The sequence below is a fragment of the Cryptomeria japonica genome, chromosome 4, assembly GCF_030272615.1.
Source record: "Cryptomeria japonica chromosome 4, Sugi_1.0, whole genome shotgun sequence".
NCBI lineage: Eukaryota > Viridiplantae > Streptophyta > Pinopsida > Cupressales > Cupressaceae > Cryptomeria > Cryptomeria japonica.
In genome coordinates this window covers 743,643,380-743,670,363 of record NC_081408.1, presented here as the reverse complement: position 1 = coordinate 743,670,363, position 26,984 = coordinate 743,643,380, and the positions used below count along the sequence as shown (strand labels likewise).

Genomic DNA, 26,984 nt, shown 5'->3' with positions numbered 1-26,984 from the left:
ATTGTTTGATGTCCTTAGTGAAGAAATAGGTATTTTGGGGAATTTCGCTCTGGACCCTTTGGAAGGTTCAGGAGCTTGAAAAAATTTCGCTCTGGACCCTTTGAGAGGGTCAAGAGTGAAATTTGCATTCTTGCTCAAATTCCTTACTTTTCATCACTTCACTTTGTTTCACACCTCAATACTCTCTCAACTACGCCATAAGGACAAGGTTTATGAGGCAAATTAAGACCATGAAGGGAGATATTAGGAAATTCGCTCTGGACCCTCTAGAAGGGTTAGGAGCGAAATTGAAATTCGCTCTGGATCCTTTGAGAGGGTGAGGAGCGAAATTTGTCTTTAGTCCCTCTGTCAGGATCCATATATGGAATATAACATTTAAGTATAATATGTCACTTATACTTTAAGTTATATTCCATATATACTATCAGGGTGTTTGAGAGTGGTTTTGGACCTTTAGGAGTTATAATGCAAAATCTAGTTTTTGGAGGATTCTTCAATTTTCCAGACTTAGTCAAATTTCAGGATCAGGATGACATTCCAGACAACGCCAAATTTCAGGACATTTGAAGATCAAGATGACATTCCAGACTTCATCACTCACCAATTTGACCTAACTTAGACCTTCAAAGATGATATTCACTCACCAAACTTCATTGACCTCCTCAAACTCAAACAAGACACAATTAGCAACAAGAGCAAAACTTTGTCCTAAGGAAGACTTTCACAGATGACCCTAACCCGGAGCATCCACTGACTCACCTTTTAGCTAAAACAGAGCATGCTATCTTAGTGATCCCTCTGGCAACACTCAACATGCAAAGGCTAATAGACAAAACCCTAAAAGACCTAGAAACAAACCCAAAAAAGCAAAAAAGTAGGGGTCCCCATTTGCAATGGGCCGATGTGTGAATACGTCACAACAAGTCCCCACACACCTTCCTATTGGAAGTGGCTCTACCCTTCATGAGGGTAATAGATAAAGAGATTTGCGAATGTACCATGTTGATTGAGAATTGATTGTGAGATATCAATTTTATCCCTTGCAACCTGTCACACAACTCTAGATTTCTTCTAGCCAAGTATGACATCTAGGTATCATGTAACCTATCAAGTGCCGTGGATCAACAATGCACACAAATCATGCATCACTTTGGCGAAAACATTTTTGTAGCATAAACATATCCCTAAACAGAATTGTGGGTCGTTTATCCACCAGTTATATCTCAGCTTGACTCAACACAATCTAGACAAATTACTCTATTCACATTAAAACTCAGTAAACTTGAATGACAATATAAATTGATTTTATAGTTTTTCATAACTTAGAAAAAAATCATAACTTGACAATACATCTCTTCAGATTTGATGGAAATCCAATGGATTTAGATTTTTTCAATCACACATATCTGACTTCGGAAGTGAATAAACCAAATAAGTTTTTTGTGACAATAAACCAAACTCTTTTCTTTTACAAAACCAATCACATTATAACTCAGATAATTTGGGTCCTTTATCTATAGGCTCAACCAAGAACAAATTGCATATTTGACTATCGTCTTACACTTCTTCAGGCCCACACAAAATAAATATCTATTAATGTGTGTGTGTATGCACGTGTGTACCTGAAGATCATCTCGTAAACATTTTTTATATATTTATATTTATAAATATTTTCTTAATCATCCAAGCTGAAAATACTTACAAAACCTAGATTTGACAGTGTTTGAGTTATCATCAAGGAATGATGAGATGATAATGATGACTTCTCATAATGACTTACAGAACTATCCTTATCAGACTGTAATGATTCTGTTTTATATTTGTTTTAAATTTTAGGCATACTAAACTTGTATAGTTTTTGAATACGCACTAGATATTCATCTCAGATGCACATACTTATGGGTATGAATATGGGATAAATAAGCTCGGAAGCTTTTTAGCTCATATTCATTCTCCATAAGTTATAAACTCTACGCTGATTTTGTTGGAAATGTTGTCATTGATGTCAAGAAAGTAAGAAGACAATGTCATTGATGTCCAGATGAGTAGGCATATTAATTAAGATTGCTATCATTAATGTCAAAGGAAGAATGAAGAGAATATTTGCATAAATATCATTGATGAACGAGGCTATGAATGAAGTTGATAGAATTATCATCATTAATGTTAAAGGCCAACTCTATTAGCAGCGACAAGTTCATAATATGGCACTTTATTCAAAGATGTTAATCATATAAAGAACAGATAAGACATCAAGCAATAAGACAGCAGCGACTACAATCAACCATACAATATGACAGTGATTTATGCAAGACTAGTTAAAGGATATTTTTTTAGACTCATACACAGAAATTAGAGAAGACTGACATAGAGATATCCATATGTTTGATTAACTATTTAAACATAATAAAGACTGAGAGGAAATGTATGCAAAGTCCACAATGGAAGACATTTCCCTGCACAATAAGTTCCATGTGATATCTTTGGAGATACCCAATCGAAGCCGTCAGGTGATTGTGACAGAATTTAGTGAGATTAATGGAACTCATTATTGGGATTTACGAGCTGTCTAAACAAACTTGTATAGAAGTCAGACCTACTGCAGTGTGGAACTTGCATCAATATATGTTGAGTACTTTCGATATGCTTTGAAGAGTGAGCCTTCAAAATATGGTGACAGACTTCATGAACGAAAAATCATTGGAAAAAATGATTAATATGCCGACTACTGATTTGTTTTCTGACCTCCTTATAGGAGCAATTAAAGAGAGAGCAATTATGGTGCAACAAGAGTAGTGACTAAGATCGCTAAGATTGATCAGTGACCTCCTTGATTAATTATTTAGACAAAGGTGGCGATTTGTTTATAAATGTGCAGCAGTCGACCTCATACAACCAAAGATGACGACTTTATGGTGCATGGTTTGTTCTTATGATTGACCGATCCATAATACAGATAAACAGTAGTGTTGTGTAAGGAGCAATCATATAATACAGCAACAAAAAACCATTATGGACAGGAACAATCATCTTATTCAGTGCAGCAATTCAATAGACAAAGACTATTATTGTTTGCTAAGGACGTGAATAATATTGCAAATATGATCAGCGATTCAAGCAATGATCATTAATAAACAAAGCAGCGAATTGATGAAAAAGGATTAATTGGCTGCCAAGGGACTTATGATGAACACCGATTAGTATGAGAGACCAAAAATGTATGATTCAATGATTAACAACACACGGTTTGACCAAAGTTAGTGTTTTGTTTAATACATGAAGGGGTGCGATTTTAAGATGCAAATCTTAATAAATTATCAAGAGAAAAGGTGCGATTAAAGCATGATCCAGCAACGATTTGAATAATATAAACAAGCTTCTAAAAAGTCAGCAATTTGAAACAAGTGGGTAAAGGAAGCAATGCATATGAAGAGGTGCGATTTGTTTTAGAGGATATTGAATAAAGTTTAATTTGTTTTGAATAGGGATGACTATTTGGAAAGAGTTCACACCTCTTATGAAGGGGTATACGAAAGATAGAAAGTCATAAGGCAAGTGTGATGCAGAGATGTATAGATTTAAAATGAAATAAGGAATATGTAGAGAGCAGATCTGGAGTGTGAAGAAGTTGAACGATGAAGTAAATAGAATATTTATAGAGAATGTTCAAAGAGAGGAAGATGATAAATAAAAGATGTTTCAATAATGGAATGAATAAGATATAAAAGGAACATACACTGGAGGATAAAAGAATAAAAGAGTAAACAATATAAAGAGATATCGCATGGTTTGAAGCAGATTTTTTTGTATGTTTGGAGCAGATATAAAAGCATTTTGAAGCAGATTTAGAGCAAAGATTAAGGCAGAATTTGAATCAGAAATTGTGTCATTTTGGAGCATTCTTATTGCAGACCTTGAGTAGGGATATAAGATAGATTTAGAGAAAAGATCTAAGGTGAACTTGAGCAGAGATGTAAGGCAGAACTGGAGAAGAAATAACTGAATATTTGGAGCAGATATTGGGGTGCCTTCTTGTTGTGACCTAATCACACATCACCCCTTTCCAAATGGGACCCCCTACATTTTTGGTTCACTTGGTCTTTTGGGTTGTTTGGCAGCAGTTTCTTCGATCTCCCCAGGTCCCCAAGTGTTTTGGCAAATTTTGGTCAAGTCTACAGGTGTTTTGAGTAAATTAAGTTTGAAGCTTGTATTGTCTAGACTCTATTTTAGGGTTTTTACCCTTCAAACTTAGATTTGGGGTCAGTAACTTAGGGTTTTGAGAAATCTGAACGAAGCTATGAAGTAAGAACCCTTCAAGGAAGCTACTTGTGAAATTTGAGCGAATTCTAAGGACTTACTATTTTTAGTAGGTTTCACTACATCCCAGATTGGCCTAATTTTGCGTTTAAACAAACTTACTATTTTTAGCAGTCTATTTTTAGATAGTGTCCTTGTGCCTCGGTTTGCCCTGATTTGATGGTTGGAAGAACTTACTATTTTTAGTAAGTCTATTTTTGGCAGGGCTATCTTTGGCAATTGGTAGGACACTAATGGCAAAACATTCTAGAAAATCCAAGTTCTAAATCTAGAAAAGTTGAAAAAGCAGATAGATAAAAAATTTGGCTAAGTTTGGAATCCTTTCTTGAAATGGCAAAAGCATGAAAATCTATTCAAAGGCATGAAAGGGTTTTCCTTCGTTGAGAAAATCTTCCTCTACCCGAAAATAGCGGTTAGGACTGGAAGGTGGGCACAATCCAAGCAATCATGGAAGAATTTTCCTTCATCTCAAAATCCTCCTCTATACCTGAAGTGCGCTCAAGGAAGGTTGATGGGCGCTAGAATCAAGACAAGGAGGAGTTTTCCTTTCCAAGGTAATTACTCCATCACCCCAAATTGGTGCCCAAGGATAGAGGTGGGGTGCAAAACCCAAGTCTAGGAGAAAAGTTCAAATTTCAAAATTATCCCTTCCCTTCACGCAAAATGCACTCAAAGGTGAAAGAGGGCGCTTAAATATAGTCATGGAGGAAATTCCTCTACTCCTTCAAAAATGCGCTCCAAGACAAGGATGGGCGCCAAAACCAAGTAAAGGAGGATTTTCCTTCCAACATGAAATTCATTCACAAGCTCCAGAATGTGCTCAAGAACATGAGATGGGCGCCAAAATCCAGTCAAGGCGAATTTTCCTCCTAGGACGAAATTCCTCCACAATAGCAGAATTGCACCCCCGTGTGAAAATTCCTAGGACAAGGAAAATTGATTAAGTGAGATTTTCTCTCCTCCGGACTCCAAACAAGATGAATTTCCTTGGACATGGAAAAAATGATTAATTGTCAGAGAAATTCTTCCTTCAAGACAATATACACGAGCATCCAAAAAATTCCCTCAAGACAAAAATCTCTCTAGGAAAGAATTTTCTCTCTTCAAGATTTCCAGGCATTCAAGAATTCTTTCAAAATGGAAAAGATCACTAAAATTCTTCTGAGGCAAGAAAATCTTCCAAAATCTTCCTTGTATGCTCAGAATGGAAAGATTCTTGTAAGGGATGAGTTGGCGACATGCAAAAAAGAATACTCCATATTAATGAAGCACAACTCGGAAAATTATAGAAGTTCCTATTTTGAACTTGTTGATGTGTTTTTCATGCACATGCGAACACAGAATAAAATACCCAGAGGTATCTTATCCTCTCTTGAGCAAAGTTTCTCGACTACTGAAGATCTCGCCGAAGGATCAGTCGAGGCAACTCCAAGGTTCTCGTATGTAGGTTCTCTACTCGTGGATAAGCTCTTTGTGGTATGATGTGATTTTGCTGGAATCACAAGGGGACTTACACTTGATGACTAAACGTCTGATTTGCTTTGAATATTCCTGGAACACGGGATTTCACTAGCCTAGATTTTTTGAAAAAAAGGAAAAAAGGATGAGGGCGAGGGAAGGATCTAATTCTGACACTAAGAATGTAGGAGCAATGATTGATCTTTGATGAAATTCTAACTAAGTCTTGTTTTGACATCCCAGGACCATCTCCACAAGATTAGTGTGATCTTCGGAGGAAAGCTTTATGATGTTCAGATCATCACTACAGGCATAGACACCATCAGGTTGATGCATATCAGTGAAGAAGCGACAATTGAAGTTAAGCTTAAGTTGAATGATTCCAGTTGACTACACAAGGCAAGTCTGCAATCAACAAATTGCTAGTAGTATGGATATACAAATTTCACCATCAATCAAACACATTTCTTCCACTCATCTAATAACATGAAATCAAATCTGAGAAGTATAGAGACCATGCAAATTGTTGAATCGACCCATAGATTTCACCATTTCTTCAATGAAGTTTTACAAGCCTTTTACAACAACATCTTGGCAACAATCTTTGCCTTCTCTTTCTATTCTACTCTAATTGCTATACTATTAACTGACTTATTCACTATTTCTAACTATTCACCTTCTAACTCCTGACTAACTATTAGCCTTTACAAATGAGGAGCCAGGGCTATATATAGCGCTCTCAATACAATTCAATGGCTCAGATCAATTTGAGATCAATGGTCGAGATCTTACAATGAAAACCCTAATTAGGGTTTGTTACAACAAACTCAATTCTGGCCAATGAAATAATTGCATTATTTGGACACATGTCTTCTCTGGAATATTCGACCAATGGATAACCGAGGTAGGTACATCGAAGTTTGTGTCATCTTTGATGAGTCAGGTACATTGAATCTGGAAACGCTGAGGTGGACCAATCCGACTGGAGGAGTGATGACTGGGACGCCACCTTGTTTGACACTTGCAACTTGGTAGATATTCAATTTGATGATGCTGAGAAGCTAACTTTAATTAACTCTTCTGAAATTGTTTGCCTCTTCAATGAACCCTTGCTTTAACCTCCTTTGTCTTCAATGTGCAGGATGGATGGTGTACCTTTCCTTGGAACGCTGGACTGGAAGATGTCATCCTTGATGATGTCAGACTGGAGAAGGTCGTCCCTGATGATGCTGGACTGGAGAAGGTCGTCCTTGTTGATGCTGGACTGGAGGAGGTCGTCCTTGTCTTGGCCTGGTCTTCTTTCAACTGCAAGACAAACCAAAAGATGATTAAGGACACATAATAAATTCATTTTAACATAGTATTTTACACCTTAAATCATCAACAAGAAGACATCAAAATGAAGTTTGTTCAAGATTCATTCCAGGGACAGACTCTATAAGAATTTTGCCCTGGACCCTCTGGAAGGGTCAGGAGCGAAATTAGCATTCCTGGCTCAAATTGTTCTCACTTTGCAACCGTACTTGCTTAGATACATGCCCAAGGACGCCCTCATTCTCAACCAACACCAATCTTGATGCAAATTTGGGGCAAAAGAGGGGTTTTTAAGAATTTCGCTCTGGACCCTTTGGAAGGGTCAGGAGCAAAATTCACTTTTCAGGACAAAATCTATCATGTTTCCTCTCCAAAATACCTTCCAAGGTGAGCACACACTAGTTTTCCTTCCTCCAGAGCCCAGGGATCCACGCCTTGACCTCTATCATGAGCAATTTGAGTGAAATTGGGAATTTCGCTCTGGACCCTCTGGAAGGGTCAGGAGCGAAATTCACCTTTTAGGTCACAACTCTTCATTTTCTTCACCTCAATTCATCTTGCAGGGCAAAGTAACATCATTTCAACCTCAACTACGCCTTAGGACTCCTAGTCTTGACTTGACACAAGGAGGAAATAGGCATATGAAGAATTTCGCTCTGGACCCTTTGGAAGGGTTAGGAGCGAAATTCACCTTTTAGCTCAAAATTCACACTTTTGAAGGTCAAACATCTTTCCAAGGCATTCCAAATAGCTTTTCTCACCCTAGTCTTGGCCTGACTTAGCACAAAATTTGGAGGATAAGATGGTTTTTAGGATTTTCGCTCTGGACCCTTTGGAAGGGTCAGGAGCGAAAATCTTATTTTAGGCTTATTTCCTCATCTTTTCAACTCCAATCCACCTCCAAGATCAAGGACACATCGCCTCACTCCTATCTAGGCCATAAAAACAAAAAACTTGACTTGATTTGCAAGGAAAAAAGGGTGATCCTAGGAATTTCGCTGTGGACCCTTTGGAAGGGTCAGGAGCGAAATTCTCATTTTGGCTTCAAAATTTGCATTCTTGGTGACTAAAATCCACTCTAAGGCAATCCAAATGACTTCTCTCACCCTTGTCCAGGTTTGACTTTGCTCAAATTTTGGAAGAAAAGATGGTTTTTAAGATTTTCGCTCTGGACCCTTTGGAAGGGTCAGGAGCGAAAATCACTTTTTAGGCTCAATTCCTTCACATTGATAATCATTGAGAAGTCAAAGTTATTTCTAAGGACCTCTCCCATCAAAACTCACCTTAGTCAGCACTAGGCTTGGCACAAAATTGGGAAAAAAGGTGGTTTTGAGAAAATTTGCTCTCGACCCTTTGGAAGGGTCAGGATCGAAATTCTCATTTTGAGCTCATTTCTTCATTCTTTCAACCTCAATCAACTTCAAAAGGCAAGGACACACCTTCTCACTCCCATCCACACCATAAAAACCAAAAGTTTGATTTGATCCAAGGAGAAAATGATGGATTTGAAGAATTCGCTTTGGACCCGTTGGAAGGGTCAGGAGCAAAATTCTTGTTTTTGCTTAATTCCTTCCAATTCATTGATTACTAGCAACTCAAAGTCATTCCTGAGGACATCTCCAATCTCAACTTACTCTGATCCACACTTAGCATAAACTTGAGATAAAAGAGAGTCTTGGAGGATTTCGCTCTAGACCCTTTGGAAGGGTCAGGAGCGAATTTCTTCCTCTAGCCCAAAATCATCATTTTTGGAGACAGCAATCAATTCAAGGGCAATCTCAAGGGCATCCCTCACCTTAGTCTAGGCATGGCTTGGCACAAATTTTGGAGAAAATGATGGGTTTTAGGATTTTCGCTCTGGACCCTTTGGAAGGGTCAGGAGCAAAAATCTTGTTTTAGGCTCACTCCTCCATCATTTCAACTTGAATCCACCTTAAAAGGCAAGAAAACACTTCTCCTCTCACATCCAAGTTATAGAAACCCAAGTTTGAGTTGATTTTGCTAAGAAAATAAGGGTTTTTAGGAATTTCGCTCTGGACCCTTTGGAAGGGTCATGAGCGAAATTCACTTTTTAGGCCAAAATCATCATTCTTTCAAACCCAATCTTCATTGCAAGGTAAAATCTCATCTCTCTTCGCCCTAGGAACAAAGTTTTAAGCTCAAGCAAGGTAACAAAAATAGGCTTGTAAGGAATTTCGCTCTGAACCTTTTGGAAGGTGTTGTGACGTTTTCACACATCACCCCATTGCAAATGGGGACCCTTGCTTTTTTGCTTTTTAGGGTTTGTTTTTGGTCTTTTAGGGTTTTGTTAGTTAGCCTTTGCATTTTGAGTGCTGTCGGGGAGATCAATAGGATAGCAAGTCCGGCTTGAGTGATGTCCTGATCCTGAAATTTGGCTAAGTCTGGAATGTCCTGATCTTGAAATTTGGCTAAGTCTGGAATGTCCTGATCCTGAAATTTGACTAAGTCTGGAAACTGAAAAACCTCAAAAAACTAGATTTTGCAATATAACTCCTGGAGGTCTAAAACCACTCTCAAACATCCTGAAAGTATATATGGAATATAACTTAAAGTATCTTATACTTAAATGTTATATTCCATTAAAATTGTCCTGATAGAGAGTTCGAAAAGTCAAATTTCCCTCCTGACCTTCACTGAGGGTCCAGAGCGAAAAGCGCTCATGTCCCTCTCCAAGGGTCCAAGGCGAATCGCTCTTGTCCCTCACCAAGGGTCCAGAGTGAAAAGGCTTACTGGAGTCATTCCTGACCTTGTTTGGACAAATTGAGACATCAAAGGCATGATGGAGGACAAAATGAACGTGATAGAGCATCCAGACTTGATTAAGGACGATGAAATGATGGAGTATTTGTCTAGAAAGGTAAATTCGCTCCTGTCCCTCACCAAGGGACCAGAGCGATTTTATTCATATACACATTTTTAGACCTTGTTTGGACTCGAACTTTTATTCATGGCGTGTAAAGAGATGATATTTTCCTAAGTGAAGGAAAATTGAAGTGAAAAGTAAAAAGATTTGGCCCTGAGAGCAAAAATCGCTCCTGTCCCTCACTGAAGGACCGGAGCTTGAATTCCAATTTCGCATTATCCTTGCAAGATTTAAGTGGTTTCCCGATTTGAGGAGGTCAAGGGAAGTATGTTTTGCCCGTTGAATATAACTTAAGTACGCCACAAAGGAGAAAACCAACCTAAATGACAAGTTCGCTCCTGTCCCTCACCCAGGGACCAGGGCGAATTTTAATGATAGCTCCTGTCCCTCTCCAAGGGACCAGAGCGATTTTCCCTCAAGGCAAGTTTTTGGCAAAAGGAAAGCAAGTTTCGCGTTTGAGGTGGATGGAGGAAGACACAATCGATCCGTTGAAGATAATTTTCGAAGCTAGCAAAGGACGAATTGGCTTGTAATTCCAAAAGTGCTCCCGTCCCTCACTGAAGGACCGGAGCTTGAATTTCAAATTTGCACTGTTCTTGCAGGATCAAGACAATTTCATGATTTGAAGAGACCAAGGAAAACATGATTTATCCATTGAATATAATTTGGAAGGCTAACAAAGGACGGATAAGCTTGGATTTGCAAAATAGCTCCTGTCCCTCTCCAAGGGACCAGGGCGAAAAACTTAATATCCAGTCCTCGCTAAGTTTGGACAAATCTAAGCCAAGGCGCGAATTTGAAATGATGTTTAAAATGCCTCGAGGTGGAAAGGAGTTACAAGGACCACGAATTGTGATGACAATTGGCAAAAGGCGCTCCTGTCCCTCTCCAAGGGACCAGAGCGATCTTGTTGATGTCCATTATCTTGCCATGCCTAGGCACCAATATCATCTATGACACATTAAATGCCAATTTTGATGAAACCTTGAGATATTTTAAAAATTAAATTGACATTTAATAAGTGCGCCTAACATTTAATAATTAATTTTGAGCCTTAAAAATCGAATTTTTTAATTATAAAGGCATTTAAAATTAATTATTATTATTTTAAAAATAAAATGGGAGCGCTTGGGGTATTATTTAATGTTATTTTTCAAGTCGGCCTCTCCTTTTATTTAATTTTTATTTATCTTTTGGCCTATTTTCCAAGTCGGCCTATGGAGAGATGTAGAAGGTGAGCGCTCTATATATTGGAGGTGTTGTTTCACAATTCAAATCATTCAATCATCCTTTCAAGTGCGAAATTGGAGAGCAATTTGAGGAGCGAAATCCAAAGGAGTGGAGCGAATTTCTACTAAGTGTGGAGAAGCTAGTGGAGGGCGAAATTCATCTTGAAGGCTATTGGAGAGGCGTATTTCTTGCTAGATTGGAGGATAAAATCCAGATGTTTTGAAGGTATTTGAAGGCGAATTTCCAGATTTTTGAAGAGGAAGGTGGAGTTCTTTTCCAAGCTAAAGGAGGTGCATTTTATCCAAGGGAGAGCTTTGATCTACACTTTGCCTAGCCAAAATTAATCTATTTTTTAGAGTTAATTCTCAAGAAGAGGTATGGCAAAATCATCTTGACACCCTTATTCAAGGTTTGATTTTTTTTTTTTTTTTTTTTTTTAAGCATTTTTGGGAAAAATCTAAGTATTACATGGTTAATTAGGAAATGATAACTCAAGATTTATCATGAAGTTTCCTAATTAAAATCTTGAATATTCCTTTTAAAGTTTAATTTTTAGATTTCAAGATATATTACTAATTTTGAAATGTTGTGTAGGTATCAAGATGGCGACTCCCAAACTCGAAGGATCTACAAGTCGGAAGGCTCTCATCAAGGACAATCAAGCCAGATCAAGGACGGTCAAGCAAGGACAAGGACGACCTTCTTCGATCCAGCCTAGCAAGGACAAGGGCGACCTCCTCCAGCCTAGCAAGGACAAGGACGGCCTTCTTCGATCCAGCATCATCAAGATAAGGGCGACCTCTTCCAATCCAATATTCCAAGGCGAGGTACATCAATCATCCTACACATCAAGGACACAGGAAGTCAGAACAATGGTTCGTTGAAGAAGCAAATAGTTCCAGATGAATTAATTAAAGCTAGCTTCTCAACAACACCAAGTTGAATATTTACCAAGTTACAAGTGTCAGACAAGGTGGCATCCTAGTCATCACTTCTCCAGTCAGTGTGGTCCACCTCAGCATTTCCAGATTCAATGTACCTAACCCATGGAAGGTGGCACAAACTCCGATGTACCTACCCCGGCTATCCATTGGTCGATTTTTCCAGAGAGGACATGTGTCCAAGAAATACAATTTTATCATTGGTCAAGCATTAAATGTTATGTAATGGTTGTAACAAACCCTAATTAGGGTTTTTATTATTGAATCCTGGCCATTGATCTCAAATTGATCTTAGCCATCGAATTGTATTGTGGGCACTATATAAGCCCTGGCATTTCATTTTGTAAAGGCAATTAGCAATAGTTAGAGAGTTAGAAGATAGTTGGAACAGTTAGAATATAGTTGATAGAATAGCAATTAGAGTAGAGTAGAGAGAGAAGGCAAAGATTGTTGCCAAGATGTTGTTGTAAAAGACTTGTAACTTCATTGAAGAAATGGTGAAATTTATGGGTTGATTCGACAATTTGCATGGTCTTTATACTTCTCGTGTTTGATTTTATGATTAGATGAGTGGAAGAAATGTGCTTGATTGATGGTGAAATTCGTATATCCATACTACTAGCAGTTTGTTGATTGCAGACTTGCCTTGCGTAGTCAACTGGAATCATTCAGCTTAAGCTTAACTTCAATTGTCGCTTCTTCATCGATATGCATCAACCTGATGGTGTCTATGCCTGCAGTGATGATTTGAACATCATAAAGCTTTCCTTCGAAGATCGCACTAACCTTGTGGAGATGTTCCTATGATGTCAAAACAAGACTTAGTTATAATTTCATCAAAGATCATTCATTGCTCTTACATTCTTAGTGTTAGGATTAGATCCTTTCCTCGCCCTCATCTTTTTTCCTTTTTTCAAATCTAAGCTAGTGAAAATCCTGTGTTCCAGCAATATTCAAAGCAAATCAGAAGTTCAGGCATCAAATGTAAGTCCCCTTGTGATTCCAGCAAATCACATCATACCACAATGAGCTTATCCACACGTAGAGACCCTACATACAAGAACCTTGAAGTCATCCTGATTGATCCTTTTTCGCGATATCTTCAGCAATCAGAGGCTTTACTCAAGAGAGGATAAGGTACCTTTAGGTATTTTATTCTGTGTTTGATAGTGTACAAAATACACGTCAACAGAAGGGTCAGGAGCGAAATTTCTTTCCTTGGCTAAAACACTCATTCCTCAACTTTTTCAAACGTCCTTAAGGGTTTCGATATGCCCATTTTCTCTTTCAACATACCTTGGACATCAAAATTTGGCCAAATAAGGAAAGAAATGAGGTCTAGGAGGATTTTCGCTCTGGACCCTTTGGAAGGGTCAGGAGCGAAAATCTCATTCTTGACGTGATCCTTCATCTTTTCAACTCCAATCTTCTCTGGAAGGTAACAAAACATCATTCTTCACCCAAGAAACAAGGTTTGTGGTCTAAGCAAGGTCAAAAAATAGGCTTGCAAGGAATTTCGCTCTGGACCCTTTGGAAGGGTCAGGAGCGAAATTCATCTTCTTGGCTAGAATCCTTCATTTTTTCAAAGCTTTCAAACATTTCCAACGTCCAAACATGTCCACTCTTCCCTGCAAGATGCCTTACAAATCAAAATTTGGTCAAATAAGGCAAAAAATGAGTCTTAGGTTGATTTTCGCTCTGGACCCTTTGGAAGGGTCAGGGGCGAAAATCATGTTTTGACCTTGATTCTTGATTTTTCAAACTCTAATCTTCTTTGGGAGGCAAACATAGATACTTCCTCATGCATCTCCATCTTGATCCTGACTTTGGCTAAGGGAGAAATTAGTGTTTTCAAGAATTTCGCTCTGGACCCTTTGGAAGGGTTAGGAGCGAAATTTGCTTTGGACCCTTTGGAAGGGTCCGGAGCGAAATTTGACATTTTGGACTCTCCGTCAGGATCATTTTATGGAATATAACATTTAAGTATAAGTGACCTTTCCTTATTATCTTTCTTCTTTCTTATACTTTAAGTTATATTCCATATATACTGTCAGGATGTTTGAGAGTAGTTTCGGACCTCCAAGAGTTATATTGCAAAATCTAGTTTTTGGAGGATTCTTCAGTTTTCCAGACTTAGTCAAATTTCAAGATCAGGACATTCTAGACTTAGCCAAATTTTAGGATTAGGGCATTCCAGACTTAGCCAAATTTCAGGGCATTTGAAGATCAAGATGACATTCTAGACTTCATCACTCACCAACTTGACCTAGCTCGGACCTTCAAGAATGACACTCACTCACCAAGCAAGACACAATTAGCAACAAGAGCAAAACCAGGCCCTAAGGAAGACTCTCAAAGAAACCCTAATTCTGGGGCCCCAAAGACTCACCTCGGCTCAAGCAGAGCTTGCCATCCTAGTGATCCCCCTGGCGACACTCGAAAAGCAAAGGCTAAAAGACAAAAACCCTAAAAGACCTAGAAAACACACCCCCGAAGGCAAAAAGTAGGGGTCCCCATTTGCAATGGGGCGATGTGTGAATACATCACAACAGAACTTAAAGTTGATGGCGGGGTCCACTTGCATGGCGAGTTGTCTAAGGAAACATGATGCATGATTGAAGTTTAATTAATTCAACTGCTAAATTTATCTTCTCACCAACTTAGCAGCTTAGTGGGTGACTTCTATTTAAACGTAGACTTGGAATTCATTCTTCACAACGTTTTTTGAAGAAATTGGAAGCAAGAGCGAAGTGAAGAAAGTTAGAGTGAAGTTTTTATCATTATACAAAAGTTCTCATTTTTGAAGGTTTTTATTTTTTCCAAGTCTGGAATTATCAGCTTGGAATTCCTTCCTTGATGGATTTATAGAATTCTTTTATCACAAATTTAATGCTAGTTATTTTATTTTGTAGGAATTGTGGAATTCAGCAAGGCGGCAAATACCTCTTGGCAGGCACACATGTGGCAGCAGCTCTTTGGCTTAGTCTATCCAAGCGGAGTTTGTGTGGGCCCCAAGTTGGAATGATGGTAAAAGGCTTTTTGCTCAGACCTTGGTGCTCGGCAAGACAGTTCTTGTTTGCCGCCCCTTTGAACTACATTGAAACTTATCTTTTTTGATGTGATGAGCTTGCCGTCTTGCCGATGAGGATTCCGTCTCGGTGAGGCATCGATGGTGTCCTGGCTACATGGAGTCTTTTCGACATGATATAGGGTTTTGGTGTAACCCAAATTGCCTTGTGCCGGCCTATGGTAATTACACCGAAAGTGATCCCTTTCGGTGTGACTTAGGTTATGTCTGGCCGATAAAGTGTTATCACCAGTTCACGAAGGAACAAAGGATGAAGTGAATGATGGTCCCTGCTATCCCGCGCCACGAATAACTTGAGAAAAATAGCTGCGTGGGGTAAGAAAAGTAAGAGGGAGGGAGTGATCTATTACCTTGCATAAGATCCAAGGTGAATGAAGACGCAGCGCGGGGAAAAGATGGGTGCAAGAATGTAAGAACCCTGCTGGTTCTAACTCTCCTGAAATACTATTGCTGTTGTGTTTTTGGATTTTCAAGGTTTTTGAACAATTTTAAAGCAAAAAAATAACAAGTGTGCCAGGCAAGAATTGCACATAAAACTGAATAGAAACAAAATTGAGACCAACTGCAACTAAATTATGAATAAGATAACAGATACAATTAATTCTACTATTAATAGCATACCCGTAGGTCCTCAACTTATTTTAAATGAAGAATTCTGGAGTTTGCCAGCCAAAAGTGGGAAACTAACCAAAATGAGAGTACAAATTCAGAATGTGATTTCTCTGAGCCAAAAAGTTGATGGAATAGCCTGAATAGGCTAGGCGTTGGGAACTGTGCACTCAGAATGCAAAATAGGGAGGCTTTTCAGCCTCCAATAAAAAACGTCCTTCCTGGAACCCCCACGTGGCAAGCTGAAAGTGTACGGCCAGCAAAGAAGTGTACGATTGCTTTTATTGAATTCAAATTGCTGCAAATGGGACATCTAAACCTGAATGTCCCTCTTCTTATTCAAAACCTACAAATAACTGAATACATTAACCTCTGATGTAGCACATAAAGACTCCTGAATGAAGCCCTCTTAGTTTGCAATAAATCAGCTGATCTTTCACAGCCTCGAAATCACAGATCCATGAAGAATGCACGTTCTTCAATAGCAAACTCTCTGAAACCCTTGCCTTAGACAATCCACAGAGCAAAATCAAGCAATGCCAAATAATCAATAATAGAGTTTGAATTGCTTCCAATTTCCTTATAACCCCCAAATGGCACAATTTTCACTAAGTACACCCAAATGCATTTTAAATACATGAATTAAGTTTGCATAGTTTATTAGTCAATTTGGGCGCCCAAAATCATTTAAGTGATTTAATGAAAATCACTTTATAATATTAAGTGGCTTTTTAATTTAATAAAGTCAACTTTATGACTTTATAATAACCATATAAGTTAATTAAATAACTTAGCCACTAGAATATTAATATCTCCTTCATTATTCAGTCTTTTGACGTGCCTTCTGAAGCTGTAGTCAATACTGAGTAACCCCATGTGTCCAGGTGCCCTAACTAAAAATAGCACAACTGCTAGATTGACTTACTATAAATAGTTAGTCCCTCAACTAAGCCCACATATTAACTGCTAAGCCCACATATTAACTGCTAAGGCCCTGGAATTGTGTAAGAACCCAACTTGGCTCTCCTCTGCTGACTGTTTCTTTTGAATGCAGTAGATTTGAATTTGTTTTGGTTTTTGAATGTTTATGGATTTTTTTGTGTTTTTTTTTTGGTAATAATGAGCAATGATACAATACTGAAATAAACTCCTATGCTTAAAATAATACTGAAACAATAATATTACTGCTGGAATTAATTTGCGAGACTATCAAGGGAATGTTGTTCTGTTTTATGGCCAATATGCCTGGGAAACAAATTTATTACAATGTAAGATAAAAAACCTGATTTTTGCTGTCCCAGTAGTTGAAAAATCTGCAAACTGCAAATTTTAATTTTTTTGAAAAAAATTACTGTTCACGCGGTACTGTAGCAGTCCGTACGGCGGCACTATTCACGCGGTACTGTCCACGCGGCACTGCAGCAATCCGTACGGCGGTACTGTAGCAATCCGTACCGTACTTGTTAATCACTAAAATTTCTTCAATAAATCTGCAATAATTTCTCGTGAATTTATTCTTCAATCCTATGCAATTAGATGCAAATAAGACCTTTGAATGAAGTCTTCCTGAAACCAAATATCACTGAATATTTCATCAGCTCAGATGGTGAACATTGAAGCAACTACGTCCTCCAATGGTGGCTGAAAACCCTAGTCTCCAGAGCAAACCCTTTCAATTTCACAATGTCAAAATAAATTAGCCATCCTCTTCTTTCCAAACTCAACGGTATATATCCTTTTTTGCAAGTCGTACCCTAATCCTCTTAATTACAATTTTGCTTGTAATTTCATTTAATTTCACTTTGGGTGTCAAAACGATTTTAATCATTAAATGGGCATTTAATTTTAATATTTCAATAGTCTGGCTCAGATAATTTAATTAAAAACATGGCCCCGTCTAATGATGAGTTGACCCTCAAGTTAAGTGATTATAATATAAAGTCACTTTATAACTTTATTATTAAATCACTTAATAATAAATGCTAAGTCATTCAAACTTATCTAACTCCACGAATATTTTGAATCTAGCTATGCCGTCTGAAACTGGAGCTCACTAGTTTACCACCCATATGACCATGATGTCTGCTAAAAATAGCTGGGGTCCATCTCCAACAGCTAAAAATAGCCTGGCCAAGCCAAACTCAAAGCAAAACTCATCATAAACAAACTCTGGCAACCCAGAAGTGTACTCTGCTCTGTCACCGGGAGATCTCCACGCCAAGGTGACCCTCTATTCAATCCTACTAGCCTACGAGGGTCTTTAATAGGCTAATCACAAGCTAGAGTGATGTCTCTAGCTAGAAGGGGACATCACAAATTGAACCCAAGACTGAACGGAAGAAGTGGAACTGCCATTGAGACCCTCTATCCAGAATGTTAGCCTACGAGAGTCCAAAATAATAGGCTAACCCATCAGTCACTGAAACTGACTAGAGTTGGGACATCACAAAGAAGCAAACACCCCATCACCCCACAGAGATGAAAGCAGGAAGGTTGTTGCCACGAGAGCGCATAACAGGCGTGTTAGCTAATTTGCTGAACATGCCAACATGCAGCCCGATAGACTCGATAGTCTACATGGCAGTTGACCAGTTGACCTAGTGATTGGGATGTTAAAGATAAAGACAAGTGGCTTCCAGGTGGTCAAATATAAGATCTGATATGCAAAGGTCGGTGCTTGAAGATGGTGGATCTTAAGTGTGGTAGTTTTTCTATCCAATTAGAGTAGGTTGACAGAGGATGGAGAATGCATTAATGGGGATCTTGTTGCAGATTGTTTTGTGGCTTGAGATGATCCACAAAGAAGATATCAGATCTTATAGGCAGGTGAAGATTGCTAAATGTAATAATCTGAACTCAGAAATTGATCAATTTGGCAAAGGATGAAATTTATGATAGCAATTGATTAGCAAAGGGGTAGATTTCTTTGAGGCTCCAGGAGGCTACTTTTAAATGTCCTTTTGGAAGTAAGGTCTATATGTCCTCGGGCTTGTAGCTCCAGATCCTAGAGGCTATCCTCGCAGCCGCTTGCATTGAATGCCTGCAGGAAGATTGCGTGTAGAACATGAGGACAACTACTTTAGGGCATATCCTAGTCAGAGGCAATCAAATTGTGATGTGTATCTCACCTGTCCTATAGCTTGTTTTGCTCCCTTGTCTTATAAAAGGGAATTTAGGGCCAGCAGGTTCTGATTCTGATGGGATTCTGATAGGATTATGAGGGGTTTAGATTCGGAAGGTAGCTTTTTGAAAGTCTTGGAAGTAGGGGCTCCTATGTACAGTCCGAACTTAGAACAGATTAGAGTTAGTTTTTCAGTTTGTAGTCATTTTGCCATTTCAATTAGTGTATAACCAGAATGTATACAAGTCTTAATGTTCTATTTGTAATTGTCTCCAACATGTAATATCACTGTTTTATGAAATAGATGATTAAGGATCCTCTATTTTGACCTTGCAAGCTCAGGTGTTTATCTTGTTTCTTGCTTCTCTTCAAGGAAGAGATTAAAGTGCTTTAATAGGATAATGAAATGGTGTTATGTGCATGTAGGATATGTAAGAATGGTTGCAATTGAACTGTAACAGGGGTAATGCATCAATACTGAGAACTCACTGGTTATAGCTTAGTCTATTTGGATATAATGTCACAATCTATTCTCTTTAAATCTCTTTTATTTTCTGTTTTTATTTCTTGTTTAAGGAGTAGGATTAGTGTAGAAACTCATCCAAAGTGTTGAGTGATAGTTGACAAGCCATGATTGTAGCCAAATCTAAGTTTCATACACTCTCCTTGGCGTATTCACATTGGGACATCTACTGAAATTGTAATGCCATGAGTGTGGGAAGATGTGAGTTATTTAGGCATTACTTAGGTGCACCCGCCTTGGTCCTACAGAGCCAAAAGTGAAGGAGATTTCAGTCTTGTGGCCTAATCTCGTTCGTTGGCCAAATCCAGCCTTGAACCTGTTGATGAGAAAGTGGCCAAGTCTTTAGGGTTTGGGGATCTGTTGATTTGGGAACCAACAATGTCTTCACTTAAGCTTGTAAAATTATTGAAGACTTGGCTCATTTCTTTTGGAGGATCCTAGCTATCTTGAGCAGGCTAGAGATTGTGGACAATTTATGGGAAGATGCGCATATTTATCAGTTTTTAACAATTCCATGCTTGAAAGCACTAAAGGGTTCTTACAGGCAAACATTGATTGATGGGAAGGTCATCAAGGAAAACGAGGTCTATGATTTCCCTTGATGGTTTTATGTAGTCAGCACTAGAAAGGAATTTTTGAGAGGTCCATCAAGGAGTCAATGTTGTTGAGGGCATCAGTTAAAAAGGCTCCAAAAGAAATCCTCAATGCAGTGGAGGCATTGTCTGCAAGAAGGTTGACTAATGAGGAGCTAACAGTGGACCACCTGAAGGATAGCCTGTATGAATTCTTCTTCGTGGAATCCTTTTCGAAGGAACATTTGGAAAATATTTCTTTGTTCTCTACCACAATGCATAGGACTCAAGAAGTTGCGCCAATATGGGAGAAGTTTTTCTCCAAGTGTGAAGAGGACACTTCTATGCTAGAATTCAAATTAGAGACTGTGCCAAGTGTTTCCGTAGGAGAGCTGGAAGCCGTCGTAACAAGATTCGTCGCATTCGCCATCAATGTAAGGGATAATGGTCGTCCTATTTTGGATGAGAATCTATTGAATGCATGACAGCATGGTGGGCCATTAATGGTTAGTGGACGCTCTGACCTAGTGGTGGCTCATTCATTGCATGACGATTGCCACATTTAAGGAGTTAGTGGGTCATTAATGCATGGTGGGCGATTTAAAAAGTAATGGTCATATAATGCATCATGGACACCCTTTTTAGTAACAAAGGGCAATTAATATGTAGTGGGTGAGATTCTTCATTAATGACTATCCCCACTACTTGGTGACACATTTTGGGAATCTTTGGTCAAACCCTAATTAGGGTTTTGCATGGTGAATTTTAGCCATTGATTTGAATGTAATCTAAGTTGTACTTTTTCTTTTTGGGGCCTATAAAAGGGGTTCACCCCTTCATTTGTAAGGGGGGAGAATTGTATGAGATTGTTGCTATAAGTTATTGAGATAATAAGAGTGATACATTGGCTTTTGGTGTTCACTTGTGTTATTTTAAAGCTTGCATGGTTTCATCTTCCTCACTTAGATTAGAAATTTATTTTCCAAGCAATTAGATGAATGAAATAGATAGCATTTCTTTATGGTGAGATCATTCGCTCATACCTTTTGCAGATAGATGATTTCTATCCATAGTGCAAGGTTGGATTGAGCTTTTACATGTGCGTTCTTATCTTGGATTGTTGGATGAACATTGTTCCTTGATGGTGTTTATAAATGATTTAAAATCTTACTAGCACAACCTTTGAAGATTGCACTCTACGTAGTTGTCTAAAAGTGTAGAAACAAAGTGTGGTCTATCTCACCTAAGCCTTTGTTATCTGTTGAGTTCCTAGGTCTAGATTATAATCTTCCTCAACCCTTTCTTATTTACTGTCTGCATTTTTATTGAGAAAAGTTCCAAAAAAGAGCTATCTATTGCTAAATCATTTGTAAAATCTCCTTGAAGTTTCAAATTTGTTTAAGTCTTCTTCATTGCACGTAAGTCCCCTTGGATTACCAGCAAAACATCAAGCCAAATGAGCCTATATCCATCAAAAAGTCGCAAGTACGCAGTTGGAACCTTGGAGTCACTATATGATCTTCTGCAATCTTAGCATACATGGGATTTTGATCAAGAGAGGATAGAGTGACCGTTGGAAACTTTATTATTTGTTGGTGTGGTCATAAAACACCCGTCAACACCTCCAATTTAGAAGAGATGGGTGTCTCTTGCTGAGTTGGTGCTCAGTTGTGGGGGTTGGTGCTTCTGAATAGAGGGTTTTAGTGCCTCTAGTAGGTTGGTGCTTATGAATAGTGATGGGTTGGTGCCTCTAGTAGGTTGGTACCTACAAACTTTGTAAAGGAAGAGTTATATAAAAGCATTAATTTGGCATGGTTTTCTCCAATTTGGGTTTCCATGTAAACATTGTGTTATTGTGTTCTTATGTGCATGATTGTTGGAATTTAGTATACTTTGCATGTGTTACACCCCTTATAGACCCTTATAGAATCTTCACTTTATTAGAAATAATAGGTGGCTTTTTGGCTCATAGTTTTATAACCATTGTATTATAATATCACTTGTTGGTTTTTCTATATTAATGTGCCTATAAATACCAGCACATGGATTAGGGTTAAGCACAAATGCTGAGAATCTTATTGTATCGTGAAAAGTTGAGTAAATATAGCAAATTTTTTTTTTTTTTTTTTTTTTTTGAGATAAATATTACTGATAAAAACTTTTGTTATACTGTGCTTGTGCCACCATTTATTTCTGTAGCATTTAAGATTTTGTTAACATTACTTTTCCTACATAGGTTTATTACTTTATACGTATTAGCCTCTTCATATTCTTTGTGAGCTATGGGCTCTTCAAAATTTTCTAGGACTTGACCATTTCTGGGTCTTCCAATAGTGTAAACCAACAAACTCTAACATATAAATATTATATTTCATTGTTTCCTTGCCCTTCATTGTTTCAGATGCATTAATTTTCTTCTTGAAAATTTTTAGCAGCTTGTGTCTACTAGACATATGTGATCTACTTGTAGACATCATAATTTTTTTGGTTGCAGAACTTGGATTTGGCAGTGGGAAGTCAAAAGCACTGTATGGGAAAGAAGGTCACAAAGGGGTAGTACTTGTTAAATTTTCATCCTCTTTTATAGGCTTACAAGAGGCTGAACGGTTGCACAAATATTTTCAAGGCTATTGTCGTGGGCGGAAAGATTGGTTACGTTTGCAGTCCTCCTGTACGGGAAAATCAGATGATGATGAGGATCCAGATCTTGTACGGGCTGATAAAGAAACAAATAGAAAAAGGAGAGTTTTATATGGCTACATAGGAATTGCAGAGGACCTGGAGATACTAGACATTGACACTAGAAGAAAGGTCTCAGTTAAAAGCAGAGAGGATATGGGAAAATATATGTAGGCCGATAGAACTCTTATAAGTTCATCTGCTTGTTTTTAAATGTAAATATAATGTATCCAAATGGAATGTTCATCTGTATGTTTCTGAACAGTGAATAATCAAACATGATCTTGTTGTTTATAGATGGAACACGGTTAAGTTGTCTAACTATGAGCTTGCTTTCTAACCAGCTTGTTCAGTTATGATTCTCTTTCACTGATCCAAAATTTGTGTTGTTCAACAAGATGCATTTCATGTGTAGTAAGATTATGTTGTTGGAGGGATGCTACACATTCAACCTCAGAACAACTTCTTACTTAAAAACTTCATCAAAGCAAGCTCATAATTAACTTTTGGCTTAAAATCTGCATCAAAGGGGTATTGATCTTTTGAAATTCACCGTGACTTACATTTGGCCTTTGTCTGGTTTTGAGCTTCATTATCATGGCCCTTTTAAGACAGGGAACATGCTCAGCAGGGTTTGAAGCTATGCAATCATTTTAAAATCTACTATGCCTTGTATCTAGACCATGGCATACTAGAGAGGAAATGGTCGCTTCCTCAAATTACTTTGCATGCTGATTTTTTATTGTATATTACAATCTGGAGAAACATTTAACACGTAGTAAAGTGATACAGAGTTCTATGTATCTGTCACATTCTTGTTGATTGAAGCATTGGAATAACTAATTTATGGTTGTTATGAGACTCTTGGAAGCCTAAAATTTTGAATGATATAGGAAGTCCACATGGCTTCTGTGGCTCGATTTCTGGCCTTTCAGCCACTTCATGAATGTGAAGGCTATATCTGTCACACTTGCTTGAGGCTTGGATGATTGCCCCACTTACCTGATGGTCTTATCTTGCTGTTTAGTACTTTAAAGTTTAAACATTGTATTTTTATTTTCAGAAAATTCTATTAAGATAAGTATATGACTCTTAAAGATGGAAGAAGTCTTCACATTTCTTGTTAGGGTTTTTTACCTCCACACTGAAAGAATTCTTCATAGCAAGAGGTTTGTAAATTTAGATATCCATTTGCAGGTACATAATCATATTGTACATACTTGAAGGACAAGCTATCTGATTAAACAAGTAACCTGCTAAACAATTACGTGAATTGAGCATGTGAATGGCCACAGAATTTTGGTTTACTTAATCTTAAAAAAAACATCTACTAATAGATTACTTGTAGAGTGACAAACTATTTACCTATTAGATGGTGCGATTTCTATCATTCCGGAATTTAAGAGTCGTTATACTCTATTGCAAGGAAGTGGACAGTCTTCTATTAGTGAATTGGACATATCCATTGTGTATAGTGGATACATCTAAAGCAAAATGTATTAGATGTAAAGTAGACTAGCAAATTTCTTTCCTTCAAATTTGGGGGTTATTTTGAATGTGGCATGATTTTTATGAGTTTCTGAGAGTTCATTTACTTGTTAGAGAAGGTGGATGATGGAGGAAAAGTGTTCATAGCGTTGGTGTGAATAGGGGTATTTCCTATCTAGTTTCTTCTTTGTAGTGTGAGCAAGTTATATTATCTAACTAGTTCTTAGGTCCTTTTCACACATGTTCACATGTTAAGTTTACTAAGGGAGTTAGGAATCTTTCTAGAAGTCTCTAGTAGATATGTGATCTTATCCTCTAGTTGTCACATGACATAGGATTAAGACACTTGCCATAAGTTTTATCTCTCAACCTTACCTATATAAATAAGGCCTCATATGTACATTTTGTAATACATGTACACATTGATTGATCACATTTGATCTAATATTATTTTGTATACATTATTGGCAAAATTTATGCTCTTTCTTTTCTCTCTTGTAGAAGGATAATTTGGTTTTGAAGGTGATCTTGAGAGCTTTAGTCCTTGAGTGACTCTATAATATGAGCTATCTATCAACACTAGCATATACTATTCACTTTGGAAATAAAGTAAAGATTAATTCTAAATTTTTTATCGAAAGAAACTGAAGAGCAGAATGTACTTACTATTGACAAGATTCTGTTCCAAAAATATGTTCAATGCTGATATTGTGAGCCCCTTAGCACTATCTATTTCAAAGCTAAATCATTTCTGGTAGGGATCATCTTTCCATTACAAGAGTTTGCAACTTTGCAATAAATTATGAGTTACAGACTTTAATGACAAAAATTCTATGGAAGCTAGATTTTAGGAGTTATGTTGTTACAGATTGCCTCTTTTTTAGTTGGAGGAAAACAAGGAAACAACCTTTGTCTAAATTGTTGATACACAACACATGTACTTATTGCTGCAGAGAATAGAATGGTTGAATACTTGATATAGACACCACACAAAAGAGAAGTAACCCAACCATTATCATGTTAAAATCTTTGATGATATTAAACAATAGAGCGAGAGCTCTATATAAAGAATTTACAAGAGACGATGTTTCTGAAGAAAACAATTTTAAACTAAAGCTGAAAATAGAAACTAACTAAAGACTACTAAAATGACTAAGATGATTAAGATGACCATTAAAGAAACATTACAATATTGTAATTACCTCCCTTAATGGCCATTGTTCTAACTACCCAGAGAAAAACAGAGAAGGCTGCCCCCTTCTTTTCAGAACATTTTGCGACATGATCTTGCCATTGACCCTATCACTGAGATGAGCTTGCCACTGACCCTCCTAGAATTTGGAGAACTTTTAGATACACAAACCGTCCACAAACTTTTGCAAATGAGCATGATGCCCCAAAATTGATTGTAAGAAGCCACGATTTTTGAGAAAAAAATCACCAAACCCAAAAACTGAAGTTTACAAAGCATCATTTTTTCGAAAAAATGATAAAAACCCTAAGACAAGAACACTTGTACTCATGATTTTTGAGGACAAAATCATGCAAAACCCAGAAACCCATGCGAGCATCATGAATTATAGATGACCAAACACGATTTTTGAGGTGAAAAATTGATCAAAACCCACAAACAAAAATCCAAAAATCCGAGGCATAGATCAGAATACAAAACTTTGTTTTTGAAGAAAAATAGTAAAACCCAAGAAAATTTTTGAAGGATAAAACTTATTAAAACCCTTCAAGAATTTTAAAACATTATTAAAACCCATCAGAAATTTTTTAAGGGAAAAAATTATAAACCCATCAGAACATCACTAGGCAACCAAACTATGAGGCAGATTATGTGCCCTAGTTGCATTGTTATAGGGAAATGAAGACATCAAACAAGGCCCAAGTTCACGAAGCCCTAGACCATAGGTACAAAGGATCTGAAACCCTAGGTCGCAGGATGCAGAATACAAATGCGGGTTGTAGATCTGAAACACCATTGACACGAACAAAAACTAGAAATTTGTGGGCACGAAAAAATAAAAGAAAACCTCCACGATCTTCAAACGCAACACCCAAACTGCCCACGAACATAGGTCCACAAACCCACAAAAAATTTGAATTATAGCTCCAAAAGAGCCCACGAAATTCTGCAAAGATTTCAACAAAACCTCTAACGATTCATAAAGAATCAAAAAATTAAATCGAAAAAACAAATTCTTGGGAAAAATTCCAGATAAGAAGAGGCTACGAATTTTTCTTTCAAAAAATTCGGCAAATTTTATGGAATCCCATTGGCCTGCTTTGATACCATGTTAAAATGTTTGATGTTATTAAACAATAGAGCGAGAGTTCTATATAAAGAATTTACAAGAGACGATGTTTCTTAAAGAAAAAAATTGTAAATTAAAGCTGAAAATAGAAACTAATTAAAGATTACTAAGATGACTAAGATGATCATTAAAGAAACATTACAATATTCTAATATATCAAGCCTCCAATAGAGTAACAACTTATGCAACTAGTGTTGTTTGACGCCAATTTCTGCCGTACGGTAACAAGCTTTGTGGTCATGCCATTTGACAATCATATCTATTCACTTGTTGCAAGTCAGTCTTATCAAATGGTGGCTCCGCAAACTTGAATATTTTACTTTTAAGTGGGTATAATATTATGACTGTGATAGTATTGTGAATAAATAAATGTCCTCCAACAACTTAGACAACATCAGCATAATGACAGTTGCTTACATGATTTTAGCTAGAACTATCA

General features: G+C 37.5%; 1 protein-coding gene across 1 annotated transcript in view; it reads left to right on the top strand.

Annotated features, from left to right (window-relative positions):
- LOC131076669 (uncharacterized) overlaps nucleotides 1-23,105 on the top strand; it is an 81,882-nt gene extending 58,777 nt beyond the window's left edge. The window contains exon 3 of the mRNA XM_058013967.2: nucleotides 22,552-23,105. Coding sequence (XP_057869950.2) covers nucleotides 22,552-22,910 — 359 coding nt within the window. The 3' untranslated portion in view covers nucleotides 22,911-23,105. The remainder of the gene's footprint in view (nucleotides 1-22,551) is intronic.
- Nucleotides 23,106-26,984: the final 3,879 nt, after the last annotated feature.